Consider the following 18,450-nt stretch of genomic DNA (forward strand, 5'->3'; position numbering starts at 1 on the left):
GGCTTCCAGGGGCTTAAGAAGTCATATAGCTTTACGCGTTCGACAGCTATCGTGATTTCGACAGACGGACGGACACGGCAAGATCCACTCAGAACATCGAGACGATCAAGAATATATATAATTTATGGGCACTTAGACGAATATTTCGAAGCATTACAAACAGAATGACTAGATTAGTATACCCCAATCCTTTAGAAACAATTAGTTATATGAAAATGATTTCCTTTTATCCACTTTTTCCTTCTAAAACCACCAACAGTGAATTTAGTGCACCAGTAAGCGCTGAATGGCTTGAACTTTCTTTACAAAGCTGCTAAAAATTCAGCAAGATTTTTGCTGGGGAGTTAGATATAGCTCTCATATATGTGTATTGGTCGATTTTCACTTCAAGAGTCTTTCAAAATTGTTCACAGTTCTTCTTTTATCACTTGTATCACGTGTATGGGCTCAGATCCGATCTGATTTTGAATAATATTGCAATTATGTGGTCATTTTTTATGCAATCCCAAAGAAATTTGGCACATACTACTCTTTAATGGCTGATTCTATTGTTGCTAGTGTTTCTAGTTAAATTTATCACATGATTTGGCTAGACTTCCGATAAAGCATCAACAGTTTCTTTGTACATTTATTGGGCATGGGTGCGTATGTTAACTTTTCGGTAGTTATGCTATTGTCATACGTCATACGCCACCTTGTTCGTTTTTTTTAGATATACACAAATAATTTGCAAAAAAATTATTACTAATCAAATCGCTCTTTTTCTACTGGGCGATATTCCAGTATGGACATAACGCATTTCTGCCATATAAAATGAGGAACACATGGCGTGTCCTGATGAGGATTCTATTTTGAAACAATGCTAATTGCCATTTTAAAAAGTCCGAAATAGGTTCTAATATACATACATATGTATATTCAACATAAATATACCAAAAACTATTTTGGATCAAGCATACAGGCAACGCGAGCATTCCCTTTGGTGAGGTTGTCCAAAGTGCATGTGCAGGATCACCAAAAAAGTGATAACAAATTATAACCTTGGCTTACCAACCTTAAAATGAATTTCTTATCTCTTTTTCTCTTTGACATAAGACACGTTTTAAATGTTAAAGCTTCAATACGTATGTTTATTATTTTTTAATAATTCTAAATTGTACCATAGACAAAGAAAATCTAAAGACCCATAATACCATGTTCAAAAAAGCTCTAACAGATGGGAGAAATGACAATTTTTCAGTCGTTTATATGTGAGTGCGCAAGGATCTCAGGCGACATGGAAGGGAGAACTTTTGAGTTATTTTATGAACATTTGGGGTTTCAAACTCCATAGATTTCCTTTGTCTATGATTATACCTACAATAGTATCAAAGAGGGTATACATGACGCGTGTTTATACCCACCACAATAGGATACTAATCTAGACATTCCGTTTGTAACACCACCAAATATTGACGAAAGACCCTATAAAGTACATATATTCTTGATCGTCTCGACATTCTAAGTCGATCTAGACATGTCCGCCCGTCCATCTGTCCTAACTACGAAAGCGGTCGAACGGGTTAAGCTAACCGCTTGAAATTTTGCACAGATGCTCAATATTAATGTAGATCATTGGGGATTGAAAATGGTTCAGAGTTGGGTATAACTCCCATATAAAAATTTTAATACGATTTAGCTAAAAATTTGCACCTAATATTCTGTTATGACTTCCAATAACTGTGCCAAATATGGTCCAAATCGGTCTATAACCTGATAGAGCTCCCATATAAACCGATCTCCTGATTTGACACATTTACCCCTGGAAGCCGCAATTTTGGCCCGATTTAGCTAAAATTTTGCATATTTTGTTCTGTTATAACTTCCAATAACTGTGCTAAATACGGTCCAAATTGGTCTAAAACCTAATCGGTATAAAGCTCCCATATAAACCGATCTCCCAATTTGACATTTTTAGCGCCTGAAAGCCGTAATTTTTGTCCGATTAAGCTACAACTTTGCATATTGTGTTCTGTTATGACTTCCAACAACTATGCCAAAGACATTTTTAGCGCCTGAAAGCCGTAATTTTTGTCCGATTAAGCTAAAACTTTGCATATTGTGTTCTGTTATGACTTCCAACAACTATGCCAAGGACGGTCCAAATCGGTCTATAATCTTGTATAGCTCCCACATAAACCGATCTCCTGATTTAACTTCTTGAGCCCTTGCAAGTCGCAAATTTTCTCCGATTTGGCTTATATGTCGCTAGGGGCATACCCACAGATACCAGTATCCCTGGAATGTGTAGGTCTCGCAAGCTCATCCGCTTTACAATTTCCTGGGATATCTCCGTGGTCCGGCACCCAGAACAGGTGAATTTTGAACTGTTCAGCCATCTCGTTGAGAGATCTGCGACTTGCGAGTTGAGGGCGGTATTATATTGTAGGTCTGACAACTGCAGTATATACCCAATGCATGACACGCGGTCTAAACCCCTAACTTTTGCCAATGGCTCTCTTGCAGATGTAAAGTGCAAGAGTTGCCTTTCTTGGCCTTTCCAAAATGTTGGATTTGAAGTTCAATTTCTTGTCCAGCAAAACACCCAGGTATTTTGCGCTTTCTTCCTAAGGAGATAGGTTCCACTGTAGGCAACTTGTATCTCCTGCTGAAAAGAACTACTTCTGTCTTGCCAGGATTTATACCTAGACCACTTTCGGTAGCCCACTTCGGTGTTGCACGTAGAGCTTCCTGAAGTACATCTCTTAGAATGCTGGAAATATTTCCCCTAACCGTCATCAGCATACACGACCACTTTTACACCTTTTTCTTCCACAGACAATAATATATTGTTAATGGCTTTGTTTCAAAGTACAGGAGGCAGTACACCTCCTTGAGGTGTTCCTCTGTTGACCCATCTTTTTAGATCCACAGATCCCAAGCCTGCCGTAATGCATCTTTTGGTAAGTAAGTTATTAATAAACTTTCTTACCGTAGAGTTGACGCCTAGAAACTCCAACTCCTTCATGATTGACGTTGGTTTTACATTATTGAAAGCACCTTCAATGTCAATAAATGCTACCATTGATATTCCTTGACAGCGAGAGAACCCTCTATGTAGCCGACTAGGTCGTGAAGGGCTGTTTCAGTGATTTGCCTTTACTATATGCATGCTGCTGCCGCGACAGGCGATCTCCAGGGATCTTTGCCCTAAGATGTGTTTCTATCAATCTCTCAAGAGTCTTCAGCAAAAAAGACGGCAGACTAATAGGACGAAAATCTTTCGCCTTCGTTTGGTAGGGTTTTCCTACTATCGGAATGAAAATTACCTTCGTGTCCCTCCACCCCACAGATATATATGACATACTGATACAATCAGAGTATATCTCCCTAAGCTAGGGAACCAGTCTATCAGACACAGCTTGTAATTCAACCGGTGATACATCATCAGGGCCTGGAGACTTAAAGGAATCAAAACTTTTTATCGCCCAAAGGATTTTCGGTTTAGACACAATTTCCCTAATGGCCTCCGACGAATGCATACCAGTGATAACCTCTTCTGGCACCACGTTGTCCGTTGGGCAATTTCCCGGAAAATGTGTATCAACGAGTAGTTCTAGTGTTTCCTTACATGACTTTGACCATACATTCTCAGACTTCTGAATACACCCCACCGTAATAGGTCTGGAAGACAGAATCTTCCTTAGCCTAGAGGCCTCAGATGTATCCTCCACGAAGCTGCAGAATCCTACCCAGGATTTCTTCTGAGCCTTTCTCTGCTCGCCTTATATTTTCGTAGCTCAACCTTATAGATGTCCCAGTCGTGTAGTGCTCTTTAGCTCTGTTGAAGAGTTTTCTACAGTCCTTCCATAGACCAACCAGCTCTGGGGTCTACCATGGCGGTCGCTATTTGCCCTTTGGCTTGACACTATGACATGCTGACACAAGCGAGTCATTCAGGGCCTTTGTGATCCGCTTGACCATTATGTCTATATGCGCAGTTTCCACTTCCTTTTCTGGCCTAGAAGCGATAGACATGCAGAATTTGTGCTGAAATTTATCCCAATCCGACTTTCTTTTGTTTAGCTGAGGGACCACTTCTGCAGTATTTTCTCCACGGCTGTCAAATCACCCAACACTTCCCAGTCGCATATTCTTGTGTTTATACCTTCCGATACAAAGGTAATATCTAGTACCACCTGACTGTTCCTGTTAATAAAGATCGGTTTATCCCCTTTATTATATTCGATAAGCAACACACCCCTTTAGTTAACATCCAACCTTCCCCATATCTGGTGATGTGCATTGGCATCACTTCCTACAATGAGGCTCTTCTTCCCAACAGAAGCGGTTTCAACCAGCAACTTAGGGTGTGCAGCCGGCATCTCTGAATCGTGTGCCATATATGGGGGAGCCAACCAGTAATGAGACATGTTTATTTCAAGGCTGACTGCTACTTAATCTTCAGTGCTTAGCGACGGAAGAAGAAAAACATTTAGACAACTCTTTGCAAGAATACAGGCTTTGTGTCTCCCATTCCCCGTGTTCTTGAGTAGTTTAAATCCCGGTATTCTTAGTCAACAAACCATTCCTCCACACACTCATGGTCCCTGGATGAGAACCACGTCAAATCCCCCTGCTGTCAGAAGAACCTTTAGTGCCGCCGAAGCAGCCTTACAATGGTGGAGATTTATCTGTAATCAGTTTACATGGGGGCTATCTGAGCTTATAAACATATCGGAATCATATTTGGGACGGATATTGCAAGTCATAATACAAGTGTTTGTCCCAAATTTCAGCCAAATTTGGGTGAAAATTTAGCATACTAGGGCCATAAGAAGTCAAATCCGGAAGTTGATTGGGTTCCTACTGATTATTTATTTCCAAATTTCCTATCTCTAGAACTCATAAAAATCTAAAAGCTAGCCTGGAAGGAGATACCAACGCTGTAGTATCTTTGTTCATCCTAATCATCGAATTTTATTACTACCCTAAGTACACATACGCATACATGCAACACATTACGAGCACACATGCGATTTTATGCCATGATAAAAGGGATAGTCATACATATATCATACTCCACTATATAAAGGATCCTAAAAAAGTAAAAAGGCATTAAGTTCGGTCGGGCCGAACTTTGGATACCTACCACCTCGGGATTATATGTAAACCCCTTTTTGTGACAATACGGTGAAAATTGGATAACTTAAGCACCCAAATTCAGCATGGACATTGAGTGGTCTAATATATATAAGTCATTATTCAACTTTGTAGAGCAAAATATTGGTCTTTTTGGCAGCTAATATAAATCGATCTGAACTATATTAAGGTCGGATATCGGGAGGCTCAAAACAACTCACTGTATCAAATATCAGCGAAATCGGTTAATCAATAAAGCTTGTATGGGCTTCAGTCCCCTTATCGGATATATCTAAATATAGTCCGATCTGAACCATATTGAGGTGAGATGACGGGAGGCTAAAAATAACCCACTGTTTAAAATTTAAGCGAAATTGGGTAACAAATAAAGCTTTTATGGGCTTCAGACCCTTTATCGAGAGATCATTCTATATGGCAGCTATATCAAAATATAGTCCGATCTAAACTATATTCGGGTCAGATGTCGGGAGTCCTTAAACTACATATTTTTGACGGATGTCGGAAGACCTAAAACTACCCACTGTTTCAAATTTCAGTAAAATCGGATAAAAAATAAAGCTTTTATGGGCTTTATCGGCAGATCGGTCTATATAGCAGCTGTATCCAAATAAGGTCCGACTTGGCCCGTTGAAGATCATAACCAGCGTGCAACAGCGTGAGCCAAATTTCAGATCAATATCTCAATTTTTGCAGGCTGTAGAGTGATTACAACAGACGGACTGAGAGACACACATACATCGTTAAATCGTCTTAGAATTTTACGACGATGCGAAATATATATATACTTTGTAGGGTCGGAAATTGATATTTCGATGTGTTGCAAACGGAATGACTAAATTGATCCTACGGTGGTGGGTATAAAAATGTTTGGCCTGAGAACTTCAAACCCTTTTCGGGTTCTGCTCTAATGAGCTAATGTCGTCATTCTGACTTAGAAATCCTAACATATTTGGATATAACTGGACCTATGTATACCGATTTTCCGACCTTGGAATTTTATACCCTTCCTAATAAGTATTTTATTTTATTGTTTTAAGAATTTTACATCCCGCCTTAATCCCAGTAGTTAATCATTTAATTGTAAAGCACTACTTCATTTTAAGAAAGTTTTTCTTTCTAAGTTATTTAAACAGTAAGTAAGTATACCAAAGGGTGATTTTTTAGCTATTATCTTTTTGACAACACTGGTTTTGTTTCACTGTCAAACATCTTCAGTTTAGTCTAAAATTTAACCATGAATCGTCTTACAAACGAACAACACTTGCAAATTATTGAATTTTATTATCAAAATGCGTGCTCTGTTAATGTAAATGTCAATGTGTACGTAACTACGCAGATTTGTCGATTTTCGATCAGCCAGAAGCATTGCAAGAGCTACCAATGCATCCAGAAAAATTCACAGTTTGGTGCGGTTTATGGGCTGGTGGCATCATTGGACCGTACTTCTTCAAAGATTATGCGAATCGTAACGTAACTATGAATGTTGAGCGCTATCGTGAGATGATATCCAATTTTTTTTTGCCCATAATGCAAGAGCTTGACTTGCATGACATGTGGTTTCAACAAGACGGTGCCACATGCCACACAGCACGCTTAACTATGGACTTAAGCATGTTCGGTGAACATTTTATTTCACGATCGGGACCGGTCAATTGGTCGCCTATATTGTGCGATTTAACGCCTTTAGACTATTTTTTGGAGGGCTATGTTAAATCTCATGTCTATACAGACAAGCTTGCTTTAATTGACGCTTTGGAAGACAACATTGTAAGATTTATTCGGGAGATACCAGACGAAATCTTGGAAAGAGTATGCCAAAATTGGGCTCAGCGAATGGACCACATTTGCATGAAATAATCTTCAAACATTAAATTACACGGACCGTACTATCGATACAAATAAAGATTTCACGCATTTTTCAAGTTTTTTGTCTGTTAGGGCGAGATCATTAAATTTAAAATTTCTGTTTGTTTCTCTTTAGAGACGAACTCAATGTTCGGAGATGCAAATGGATTTCTCTAAATTTTATGTGTGTTTTTTTTTTGTAAAACTTCCCTATAGCTCTTAAAAAAACACCCTTTATTTGCGTTCTTTCATTCTTTCTTATCTTTTGTATGGTAAGTTACTAGTGCAAAAATAGTAAGTGATTAGTTTCAAGTGGAACTATCTCAATACCCTCTTTAGACTATTGCATTGAATTATTAGCATCTGAAGTATGTATAGGCTCTTCAATACAATGTTACTATGTATGTTTTGGCTGCCAACAATTTTCAAATTAAGTTTGAAATAAATAACAAAGAAACACTTTAAGATAAAACTTATTATAAAATCATTTCTTGATACTATGTATCAAGTGTCATGTTTTATGAATCTTAAAGTTTTAATTAAATTTTTTATAAAATTTAAATTTTGATCAAATTATAATTTTTTATGCCCTCCACCATAGGATGGGGGTATACTTGCAAATTATTGTCATTCCGTTTGTATATTAATCGGAAAGCAACACAATGTATATTCTTGATCCTTTTGACATTCTAAATCGATTTACCCATGCCCGTCCTTCTGCCGAAAACATGCTAGCTTTCGAAGGATTAAAGCTAGGCGCTTAAAATGTTTCAAAATTCTTCCCATTGGTGTAGGTCGTTTGGGATTGTGAATGGGCAACATCAGTCCATGTTTTCATATAGTCAACAGAATGCGTACTCTGTTAAGAAAGTTCATTCATACAAAATTGCCCCTCATATTTTATTATTGGCTTATATTGTTGCTGCTCATTTGTTTTATTTTGTTTTATTGACTCGGAATAAACACACATAATATTGGAAACATGCGTGGTGTTATGTTTCCAATATTAGCTGCATTTTCAACTTGTTCTGCAAGCATATTAAAAATATATTCGCTTATCTCTGCGAACAAGGCTCTTGGCCAGTGAGGCGGAGGCGCGATATTCAATTCTGGCCGCGATTTTTATAACACTTGATTTTGCCGTAGCAAAGCATTGCGTTGACGTTTCCGGTGTTTTATATCCTCTAAAGTTTCGTTGCTTATCCATGGTTTTTGGGATCGTCGAGCAATACCAATGATAGAGGTGGCCGCGCCGTACATGCTGCTACAATGTCGGCCCATGTATGGTTGTTATTTTGCAGCTTCTCCGTTAACGTTGCCTTGTTTCGGGGTCTTTTCGGTTTAAGAGGTTGAACTTTGTGCTTTTTGTCTGAGAGTGGCCAATTAGAGCATGTGGTCGCTATTGATGTCGGCTGCTCCACGTCTAGTTTTCACATCCATCAGCGAAGCCAGAAAGAGTTAGATGATCGATTTGATTACGGGTGTTTCCCAAGTATATTTATTATATATTTTTATGGGGAAATGTTGTGCCTCCAATAAAGAGCCGGTTTCTTGCGCAGAAATCAACCAATCTGTCGCTATTGTCATACCTGGTATCACCAGGTCCTTGCATTTCCATGATTGATTGTAGATTATTGTTGTTATTGCCCACCTTGGCATTTCAATCTTCCATAACAAGTTCAATGTCTTCTTTTGGTAGAGAGCGTGTCACTGAGTCGAGTTGAAAATAGAATTGATACTTTGTTTCGTCTTCATCGGGTTCGGTTGGCGTGTAGCATTGTACAATGGATATTTTACGGAATTTTCAATTTAATCTTGCCGTCATGATGCGTTCAGATATAATATTGTATGATAGAAGAGCTCGCTTTGCTTTCGGCGACAGTTAAAGACCGACCCCATTTATTCGGTGGAATTCATTGCCCGAAAAATGAAGTGGTAGCCACCTTGAAGATCCATAGTTTCGAATTTCGGTAAAGTCTCGATGCTTTTGAGAGAGAGATCTGACGTTCCATGTTCCAATCATAAAACGTGTTATGAATCCATAGGTCGTCATTGGAGGGTTGTCAGTTCCATTATTTCTTGTTGATTTTTCTGCAACATCGTGATCGGATTCGTATCCGTGCAAGCGGGAAACCACCTGCTGGTGCTAATTTTTTGGTTTCTGCGGTCATATCTGGTGAGTTTTCCTCAATCCGCCACCTGGGGAGGCGTCCGATGGGAGAAGGGTCATGGAACTCCGCACGGAGCTAATCACGATTAATTGGTTATTATTATATGTTATTGCATGATATAGATATGTTTAATCGAAACTCTTGAATGGAGCGAATATCAATAGTTTGCCAGATCTCCAGAGAAGACGATGTCCGCAATGACAGCACCTTGGTTCAAACGCAGCAACTCCATCTTAGTGACGTGTGGTCCTTGGTCACAATCGTGACATACATCTTGTACGTCTGCATCAATCCTTGTTCTGTAAGAATTGAGGCGGCTGCATCTTCTGGAACGTAATTGAGCCAGAACTACTCTGGTTTGTTGGGGGAGGTCAAATTCTTCATGTGTAACGGCAGGTAATCGTTCTCCAAGGACGACATACACCCGGTAGCTATTTACCGCATGATATACCGCTTGATCTAGAGGTTCTCTTGTGTAATGCCGAACCTCACGCTCTATATCATGTAGACCTATTTCAAGGCTTCTGGGCGGTGGATACCTATCCACAAGATGATGATTTGGATGATCTCTGCGATAACAGCCCAAATGGTATTGCTTAGACAGCATCTAGTTATGTCTTCGCACTGTCTCCTGGTGGAGTTACTCCACACGAGAACTGAGGAGACGGAAACTTACCACAGACTGGCGCTGCCTAATATACCACAGGTTTCTTTGTCTGCACCCCAAGAGCTGCCGGCAAGTGACTTGAGGACCTTTGTTTATTGAACAACCTGGCACATCTCTTCGGATCAGACGCGGTTATGTCGCCAAAAGTGACTGAGGTCTACTGGGGTTCGAGAGTGACATAACATTAGACCACAGATTGCCGAAACCGGTGGCTAAGTGACATTGCTCCAAGTGTTCCAGTCACAAATTCCGCTTATGTTATTGACTACCCTGTTTATATCCAGATTCAGCTCGCTGATTCTGGGGTTAGTGGGGTCCGTACAACGAATCCCCTCATGTTCGTCTTCAAGTACCACTGCCTGCACCGGGAAATTGGGCCGCACTTGGGAATATTTGACCGGCCGCTGCGTTAATGATGTCTAGGAATTTCCTCTCGGCATCCGTTCACTGAAGCGGCGATTGGTGTACTCTCTGAAGCCAGTCTAATCGGCTTTCTTCTGAATGATAAACGTCTTGCGCTCAGAGGTTATGAAGTCGGGTGGTCGGTGGATGGTGAGAATTATGGGGAGGTGGTCAGATTCCAAAGAAATGACGGCTTGCCAAGCTACGTCGCTCGGGAGATCAGTGGTGCAATGGTAATGTCTGGCGAGCTGCTACACCTCCTCGTAATCCTAGTAGGGGCATCCTCATTCACCGTGCAAAACGCGGAGCATTCAATCTGCTCTGCTAAATCTATGCCCCGCTGGTCGTTACCTATGGAAGAATGCCATGAAATGTGATGCGCATTAAAGTCCCCTAGAACCAGACGATCAATGCCAGATAGTAGCCCACTTATGACGGGCTTGTAAGCTTAGCCGTTAATTGGGACACAGCTACCAACAGGCGGTATGTACACGTTGTATAGCTCTATCTAGGCAGTACTGGACCTGACTGCTATCCGAATGCGCTCCATGTAGGTGTCACTAGCGCCAGGAGGAGGCAAGATGGGTTTATACCCATACTGCACGAAATGGTGTATCACGAAGGTCAATCCCCCACCTCCATTCCTTGAGCGATCCTTACGTAGCACATTGTATCCGTGACAACTGTGCAAGCTGCAGGTGTTGGTCAGCTTTGTCTCCTGCAACCAATATGTTCTTCCGACTCATAAAATCCACAATCTCGTTGATCTTGCCACAGAGAACGTTGCAATTCAATTGCAAAATTGATACACTTCCCAGCACTTGCAATATTGGGGCTGGGATGTTGAGCTCTTGCGTATGTTGCCGCACGAAAGAGGTTGGGGGTCACATAGTCCGACGACGACGACGCTTGTGACTCACTGCTGGCTATGTTCGCACAGCACCTTGCAACATATTCAGTGTAACCATACTCCCGTAGTGACGTAACGCCAGAGCAAGATCGGAAATGTAGCCACTCCATGCACCGATTACACCTCACCGACACCGACCGATAGTGGAGGCGGTTCTGGCAAAACAAACAGAACCAGGGTCCGGTGTTCTTTTCAATCCCGGCACGGACCAGAAGCTTGCGGAGAAGGCACTCCGGGACGTCCCTCTCCCATGACGAAAAAAGGACGAACACGCCGCTTGGGCGGCATCCCTTGCCAATGAATGATTCCATCGGATCAGTCCGGTGCATACAACCAACTGCCATGGGATTCCAATGTCTCGTCATCTCCCCCTAAGCACGATGTCACTTGACTGTCATACCTATTCTGTATAAGTTCCGCAGTCTGTAAAGGTACTAAAGACATACTGATATAGCCTCATCTTAACACGATGAGGATATTCTATAGAATTTTCGTTGTTCTGCAGACCGTTTCACAGTGCTCCATACGCGTTCTTTGCCCACGCTCTTAACTCGAACTGCATCGCCCCGAAAGGTTTCGAATTCGCCAAATTTTAAATTGTCCTATTTTTTCCATCTTTCTTGACCTTTTCTAGTGTTCAACATTTGAAATGAGGCCAAAAGTTGTTTTATGTCGCCAATTAAAATTATCTTTAAGTTTGAAACAAAAGGTGCCTGTTATCAGTCAAGATTTCTTAGCTCAGGAAACACTTCAGGCTGTTATTATATAATTCGGAATTTATTACTGCTATGTATTTGTATATGAGTTTCTGTACTTTTCAATGAATCTGTTAATCTTTCATCTTGAAAATAATTTTAACGGCTGTTGTTGAACTTTGTCCATTGTATTTATTTCTTTTCGCACAGATGTTTTAATTTACTTAAAACCTTTATCAATTTATGTCAAAAGGTTTCTTTTGACATGTGCAGACTTGAATTGTTGAGTGATAATACGTTATGTATTGTGGGCATTGGCTTTAGTATGGGGCGTTTAAAATGAATCAAACAAATATCACAGTCTAGGGACTAAATGTTATTTTTGAGCTTCTTTTTAGTGTGCATTCACCAAATGCTCTTTTTATAGGCTCAATACTCTACATCGGAAGATTGGTCTATATGGCAGCTATACCCAAATATAGTCCGATCTGGACGATATTCAACATAAAGGTTCAGAGGGGTACCGAAACTCGAAATAGGATGAAAAATGCTCCTTTTATAGGCTCATTACACAATATCGGTAGATAGGTATATATGGTAGCTATATCCAAATATAGTCCAATCTGTACCACATTTGACATGATTGGGTAGGAGTCTACTCGAACACATTGTGCCAAATTTCATAGAATTCGGGTAATAAATGGATTTTTTGTGGCCTTAGTACCCTATATCGGGAGATCGGGTGGTCGGTCTATGCGGCAGCTATATCCAAATATAGTCCGCTCTGAACCGCGCTTCACAGAAATGAATAGGGGTCTACCAGAACTTACTGTGTCAAATTTCATCGAAATCGGATGAAAAACTAAAGATTTTTGACTAAAGATCCAGCTTTTGGGTATAAATGGGTAAATACCCGGGTATTTACCCAATTTACCGGGTAAATAAATTTTGGGTATTTACCCATCGCCCATCTCCACTTATGGTGCTACCGAGATAGATAAAATTGCTGACTTTGGTAAAATTTTAGTTCTCCATTTTCGTTGCTGGTTCACGGGACGTTTTGAGCACGCATACCATAATTTTAATTTAATTTCCAGTTATTGTTTTCCATGAACGACCCGTAATATCGATGTTGCCGGTGCTCAATGGTGTGCTATGCCTATGCATACCTTTACTTTAATTGGCTATGACAGAATATTTGCCTACTAGCCGAACTTGGAAAAGATTTTCAAGCGCCTGGATTTTCTACATCCCATGTCCAATCTCTGACACCAAGTTTCGAGATGTGTTTCACCACTTGCCTTGCCATCATCCCGGTTTGCGTATACCACTGTGCTTGCCTTTAAGACTTCTTCGTTGGAGCTTCTTCATTCATTGTTACAACATGACCCAGCCAGTGCAACGTTTAACTATGCTAGCGTGGCGCAGAGGTTAGCATATCCGCCTATGACGCTAAACGCCTAGATTCAAATCCCAAGTGGTGTCATAGATGACACGCCGTTCGGACTCGGCATAAAAAAGGAGGCCCCTTAACATTGAGCTTCAACTTTAATCGGACTGCACTCATTGATATGAGAAAGTATCCCTTGTTCCTTTATGGAATGTTCATGGAAAATTTGGTATTGGTTAACTGTGCCAGCGCCGATATTCTTCAACAGGGCAAACTGGTCCACTGTTTGTCTTTCTGTCAAACACTCCAAACACTCCCTCGTCTGCTTTCACAAGTACTTATGCTTTAGAACCATATAACAACACGGGTAGTAACAGCGTATTGTATAATGTAATACTATTCTTGACTTTATTTCAAAACTGGTATCATTCATTTCGGTTACGATGGTGCGGAGATAGTTGTTGAATATCTCAAAGTTTTGGTTCCCCATTTTCTTTATCAAATGAATAGTGCCAACTCCCACATGATATCGATGTCGTCGACATAGACGAGTAACCTGTGTTTTCTTGTTAGTAGTGTGCCATACCATCTGCATCTCGTATAACTTTCTCCAGCAAGATATTAAGGAAATGACATAAAATGTCTAAAGCCTCTTCTGGTATTGCATGGTTCGGAAAGACTTTCCTATTCTTACAAAGGAACTTTCTCAATATTTTCCCAATGGTTTTGTAATACAAAGTCTATATCATATATTGAATCGTTTTTGTTGTCTATCACTTGTAAACTCTATCGATGGCTTCTTAAAATAGAGCTTAATTGTTCAAAAATCATTGCTTAATGCAATTACATTTGAAATATGTATATGAATAATAGTTTTTTTAGTCTTTTTTTATAACAGAAAACCACCTTCAGTTCATATTTTTCCCGCCTTGTTTTGACAAATTGCCAAACAGCGTTGCCAATTATTGTAGACAGATTGGCAACATTGCATGCAAATCTGGTAAATCTGGCAACTTTTTTGCTGGCAACAGCTGCGTTAGTAGCGAAGAAGAAGCAAATCTATCTGTTTTTGTGAATTGGCGCTGTAATTTTTGTATTTTTTTTTTGTTTCGAATGAATGTTTAAACAATTTATTTTATATCTTGGCAAGAACATGAGTACCACCAATAAGAAATCTAGAGAAACCTTGGCCAAGAAGTTAGCTGGGAAGAAAGTTCCTGTAAAACGAGAAGTAGTAAGTAGCTGAGGTCTCATATTATTGGCAAGAAGCATTTTACTTTCCAGGAGAGCTTAAAAGGAATACAACTGTTATTGCCTTCTAAGTGTCAAAAATAAAATCCAATGAGCAACAAAGTTGTTGTTGTAATAATGTGTTGTGCACTGAGGCAACAACCCTTGCCAATTAAGGACTTCATCGGGTCAATCCGGTACATACAACCAGCGGACATGGGATTGTTGTGCATTCACCCATCATAGGCACTCAGTATTTGTGCTAGAGCTGGTGCCGCACGGCCTCTTACTGAGACTTTCCGGACGGTACCGCTGATTGTCCGCGACAGCCTATGTAGCTACTCCGTATGGAGCATTTCACTATACGCAACATGTGGACGCGCCCGGCAGCTCGCAGCTAAGCTTCTCGTGACAGCAATGAATACCATACAGATCGGACCTTAATGTTTCAGCCGGTGTGAAGATTACAGCTATCCCGTCCTTGATGGACACCTATTGCAAATGATGAGAAAGGTTTGAATATAGTACCGGAGCTGTTCAACAGATACCAAGTAAATGCCATTCTTGGAGACCATGTCATAATTACATACACTATGACGGCTTTTTTGGGCTTTTGAGGGTTTTTGGAGCTATATATTCATTTGTAAAATTTTCTATATCCCATATTCTTTAAATATTTTAACTCACCTCATTTTTAAGTTTTGAATTTTATAAAATTATTTTATATTGTTTTTTAGGAACTTAAACCAGAACTCTTTTCTGAGGTAAAAAATAATAAGAAAACCAGACTAACAACTTCCGCTAAAAATACAGATCTCTCTGGAAAAGAAGATGTTGCCTTGAAGAAAGTTATAAAGAAATCAAAACGGGTGACCAAAACAACTGATATAGTAAATGATCTGAAAGAACCGCCTTTCGAAGTAGCATTAGATGCCAAAACTCTTTCAATCAAAACTGAAATTTCTGATACCGAACCATCGACTTCGTCTTCTATCAAACAAGAAAATAAAGCAACAAAAAAATCTAATAATACAAAAAAATTTATATCACAATACAACGACGACATCAAGAGCGAAGAAGTTAAACAGGAACCTGGAGAAGATAAATGGGAACCCCAAAATTGGAAACAAATATTAGAAAATATACGCATTATGCGATCGAAAGATAATGCACCTGTCGACACAATGGGCTGTCATAAATGTGCAGATGAAAATGCAGACGAAAAGGTGAGTTCGAGTAAATGGGTTAAATTGGGGCATCGTTATATATATTAAAAACATAGAATTGTGAGGTATATTGTTGAGCAAACAGTCTAGGTAGAAAAGTTTTACTTGGCCGGAAACTAAAAATTACTTTTTTCTATTTTTTTTTTCTCGTAGACCCAACGTTTCCATAAATTAGTTGCTCTTATGCTATCCAGCCAAACCAAAGATGAGACCACTTATCATGCAATGCTGCGTTTAAGAGAACATAGTCTAACGCCCAAGTCAATAAGCGAAATGAAATTAAATGTATTGGAAAATATACTGCATCCAGTGTCATTCTATAAGGTGAGACTAAAAAGAACTTAATTTCCAAAACATTTTCATATTTGCCTTTCATTTTCAGAATAAAGCCAAATACCTTCAACAAACTTCAAAAGTTCTAATTGATAAATACAATTCCGATATACCTGATAATATTAAGGAATTAGTTGCTTTGCCTGGAGTGGGACCAAAAATGGCTCATATTTGCATGGCCACAGCATGGCATCAAACCACTGGCATTGGTGTTGATGTTCATGTGCATCGCATTTGCAATCGTTTAAAATGGTTGCCACGTCCCACCAAAGAACCCGAACAAACTAGAGTTGCTTTGGAGCAATGGTTGTCTCGTGATCTCTGGAGAGAAGTTAATCATTTGTTAGTTGGTTTCGGTCAAACCACCTGTACACCTGTAAAACCTAAATGTTTAGAATGTTTAAATTGCAGCATTTGTCCAGAGGCACCAAAGGTAAACCCATCGAAGAAGTCCGAGAAGAAGACAGAAAATGTCCAAGTTTCGAGTCTCTGTGATAAGGCTACTTTCAAAAAGAAGAAAATGCATGTGTAGACTAAGGGTGATTGGAGGGATTACTAACTATATGTTCGATGAATTCGTTATTGTTTCGCACCATATATGTGATAAATAAAGATGTTATCTGTTTATCGTTGTAATTATATGAATGTACATGTTTAGCGACCGCAAAGTTTCTACCAAACAGTCTTGTGGGGAGTATAAAAGAATGGATCAGTAGGGCACCTATAGGCATATCATTTAAAACTGGCACCTTGAGTGAAATCGGGGAAAAAAACTCAAATGAGAATGGAGCAGGAACCCAAAAAGACATACTGGAGCCCCTACGACGAGCGTTGACAAAATAGATACGTACAATAAGCACCACATTTGATGGTAAGATGAGCTAGAATCGCCAGCGAACTTACTGGATGCAGCAGTTTTGCGAAAACTGCCAAGTACAAGAGCATGGTGAACTTGGCCAAGAAGTCATCATGGGTCGGTTGTGACGAGTTGATAGAGGGGGTGAACAAGTCTTGGCTTCTGACAGAATTTAGACCAGTTATAACTCTGAAACTCCCATGATTCAGACTTTGGTCCACTACTCTAGATGCTCAGACATGGCCAGCATTTCGATGTGTTTGGACGCGATCGATGTCTTCCAGATACAACACGGTGCTGTATCATCTACAAACGCTCTAGATCTACATGATCTAGAGCGTGAGGTTCAGCGCTACAAGAGAGAACCTCTAAATCAAGCGTTATATCAAGCAGGTCTAGACAACATTGATGCAGACACGGTAGCAGATGCCGTAAATGGCTACCGGGTGAATGAAGTCCTTGGAGAACGACCGCCTCCCATTGCACCTGAAGAAATTGACATCCCCCGGCATAAGATAAGCACCGTACTTGATGGTTAAATGGATCCTGTATCGTTAACGATCTTGCTGGCAAGAACTATGTTGAATAGTTTTAAGAAAACTGTCTTCTAACCTATTCAAGAGATATAAGCCAGTTTGGTGTAACGGAGAATTGAGGAGGGTTAGTTGGACTATACATAGTCCAACTAAGCCATAGTTGGGACCTGTATCATACAAAGTCCCTTAACAATTTCAAAGACAAGGTGAAATCCGCAAGAAGGCATCATGGGCCGGTTTTTACGTCGATAGATGGGGTAAACGAGTTCTAGGTTCCGAAGGGTGCCCTCGCCACTGCACACTATAGGAGAAGAGTGACTTTACTTGACATGGACATAGAGGGGGCTTGATGTTGTTATGGTAGCCACATATTTGCATGCGAAGGTGGCTATCTTCGATCGCGCCGGAACTCGACGGTTGTTGTTGTAGCAGCGTGTTTTACACTGAGGTGGCAACACTTGCCAATGAAGGACTCCATCAGGTCAATCCGGTACGTACAACAGCCTGCCATGGAATTGAACGGCGCCAATAACTCGTCTAGTCATATCGAGTATCGTATTAAAGCAACAGCCGATGCTACCCGACCTATCACTGAGACTCTCCACTAGATACCCCTAACTGCAGTAAAAGAAACCAACGGAGCATTCCCCTGCCCGCAACCGTGTTTGGTAGCTCCCAGCTGACTTTTCATGATAGCGATAAACGAAGCTCAAAGTTCCAACCTGAGTGGTCCTTATAGTTATCCCGTACCAGGATAGAATCGACTTCTAGTGTGGAACCAATATATCACACTCTGGTGGTTTTGGCCCATACGAAGCTGAACTCATCTCTAGTAGATTACTCAATTAGGAAAATTGCAACTAAGGGAAACCCGTAAGAAGGGATTTTATTATTTTCTAGAATGCTTGCAGTCTGCTAATGTCGACATCGTTCAGGCTGCTTTGAGAAGATGCTTAGTTGGGCGATGACCAATGGACCCATTCACTTGGATGGGGTGCAGCAGCCGCTCTTTTGAAACCCTGGAAAGGGAACTCCGAGAAGAAGAAG

At 40.3% G+C, this 18,450-nt stretch overlaps 1 protein-coding gene across 2 annotated transcripts; it reads left to right on the forward strand.

Annotated features, from left to right (window-relative positions):
* The first annotated feature begins 14,270 nt into the window (after positions 1–14,270).
* On the forward strand, positions 14,271–16,647 carry LOC106083395 (endonuclease III-like protein 1). 2 transcript variants are annotated; one of them, XM_013246351.2, is made up of 5 exons: positions 14,271–14,456; positions 15,190–15,678; positions 15,832–16,002; positions 16,061–16,353; positions 16,423–16,647. In XM_013246351.2, the coding sequence occupies exons 1-5, from the start codon at positions 14,340–14,342 to the stop codon at positions 16,541–16,543; spliced, it is 1,191 nt and encodes a 396-aa protein (XP_013101805.2). In that variant the 5' UTR covers positions 14,271–14,339; the 3' UTR covers positions 16,544–16,647. The 2 variants fall into 2 exon arrangements, with proteins under 2 accessions (XP_013101805.2, XP_013101804.2); XM_013246350.2 differs by having other exon boundaries at positions 16,061–16,647.
* The last annotated feature ends 1,803 nt before the right edge of the window (positions 16,648–18,450 follow it).

The sequence above is a fragment of the Stomoxys calcitrans genome, chromosome 2 (genome assembly GCF_963082655.1).
Source record: "Stomoxys calcitrans chromosome 2, idStoCalc2.1, whole genome shotgun sequence".
Taxonomy (NCBI): Eukaryota; Metazoa; Arthropoda; class Insecta; order Diptera; family Muscidae; genus Stomoxys; species Stomoxys calcitrans.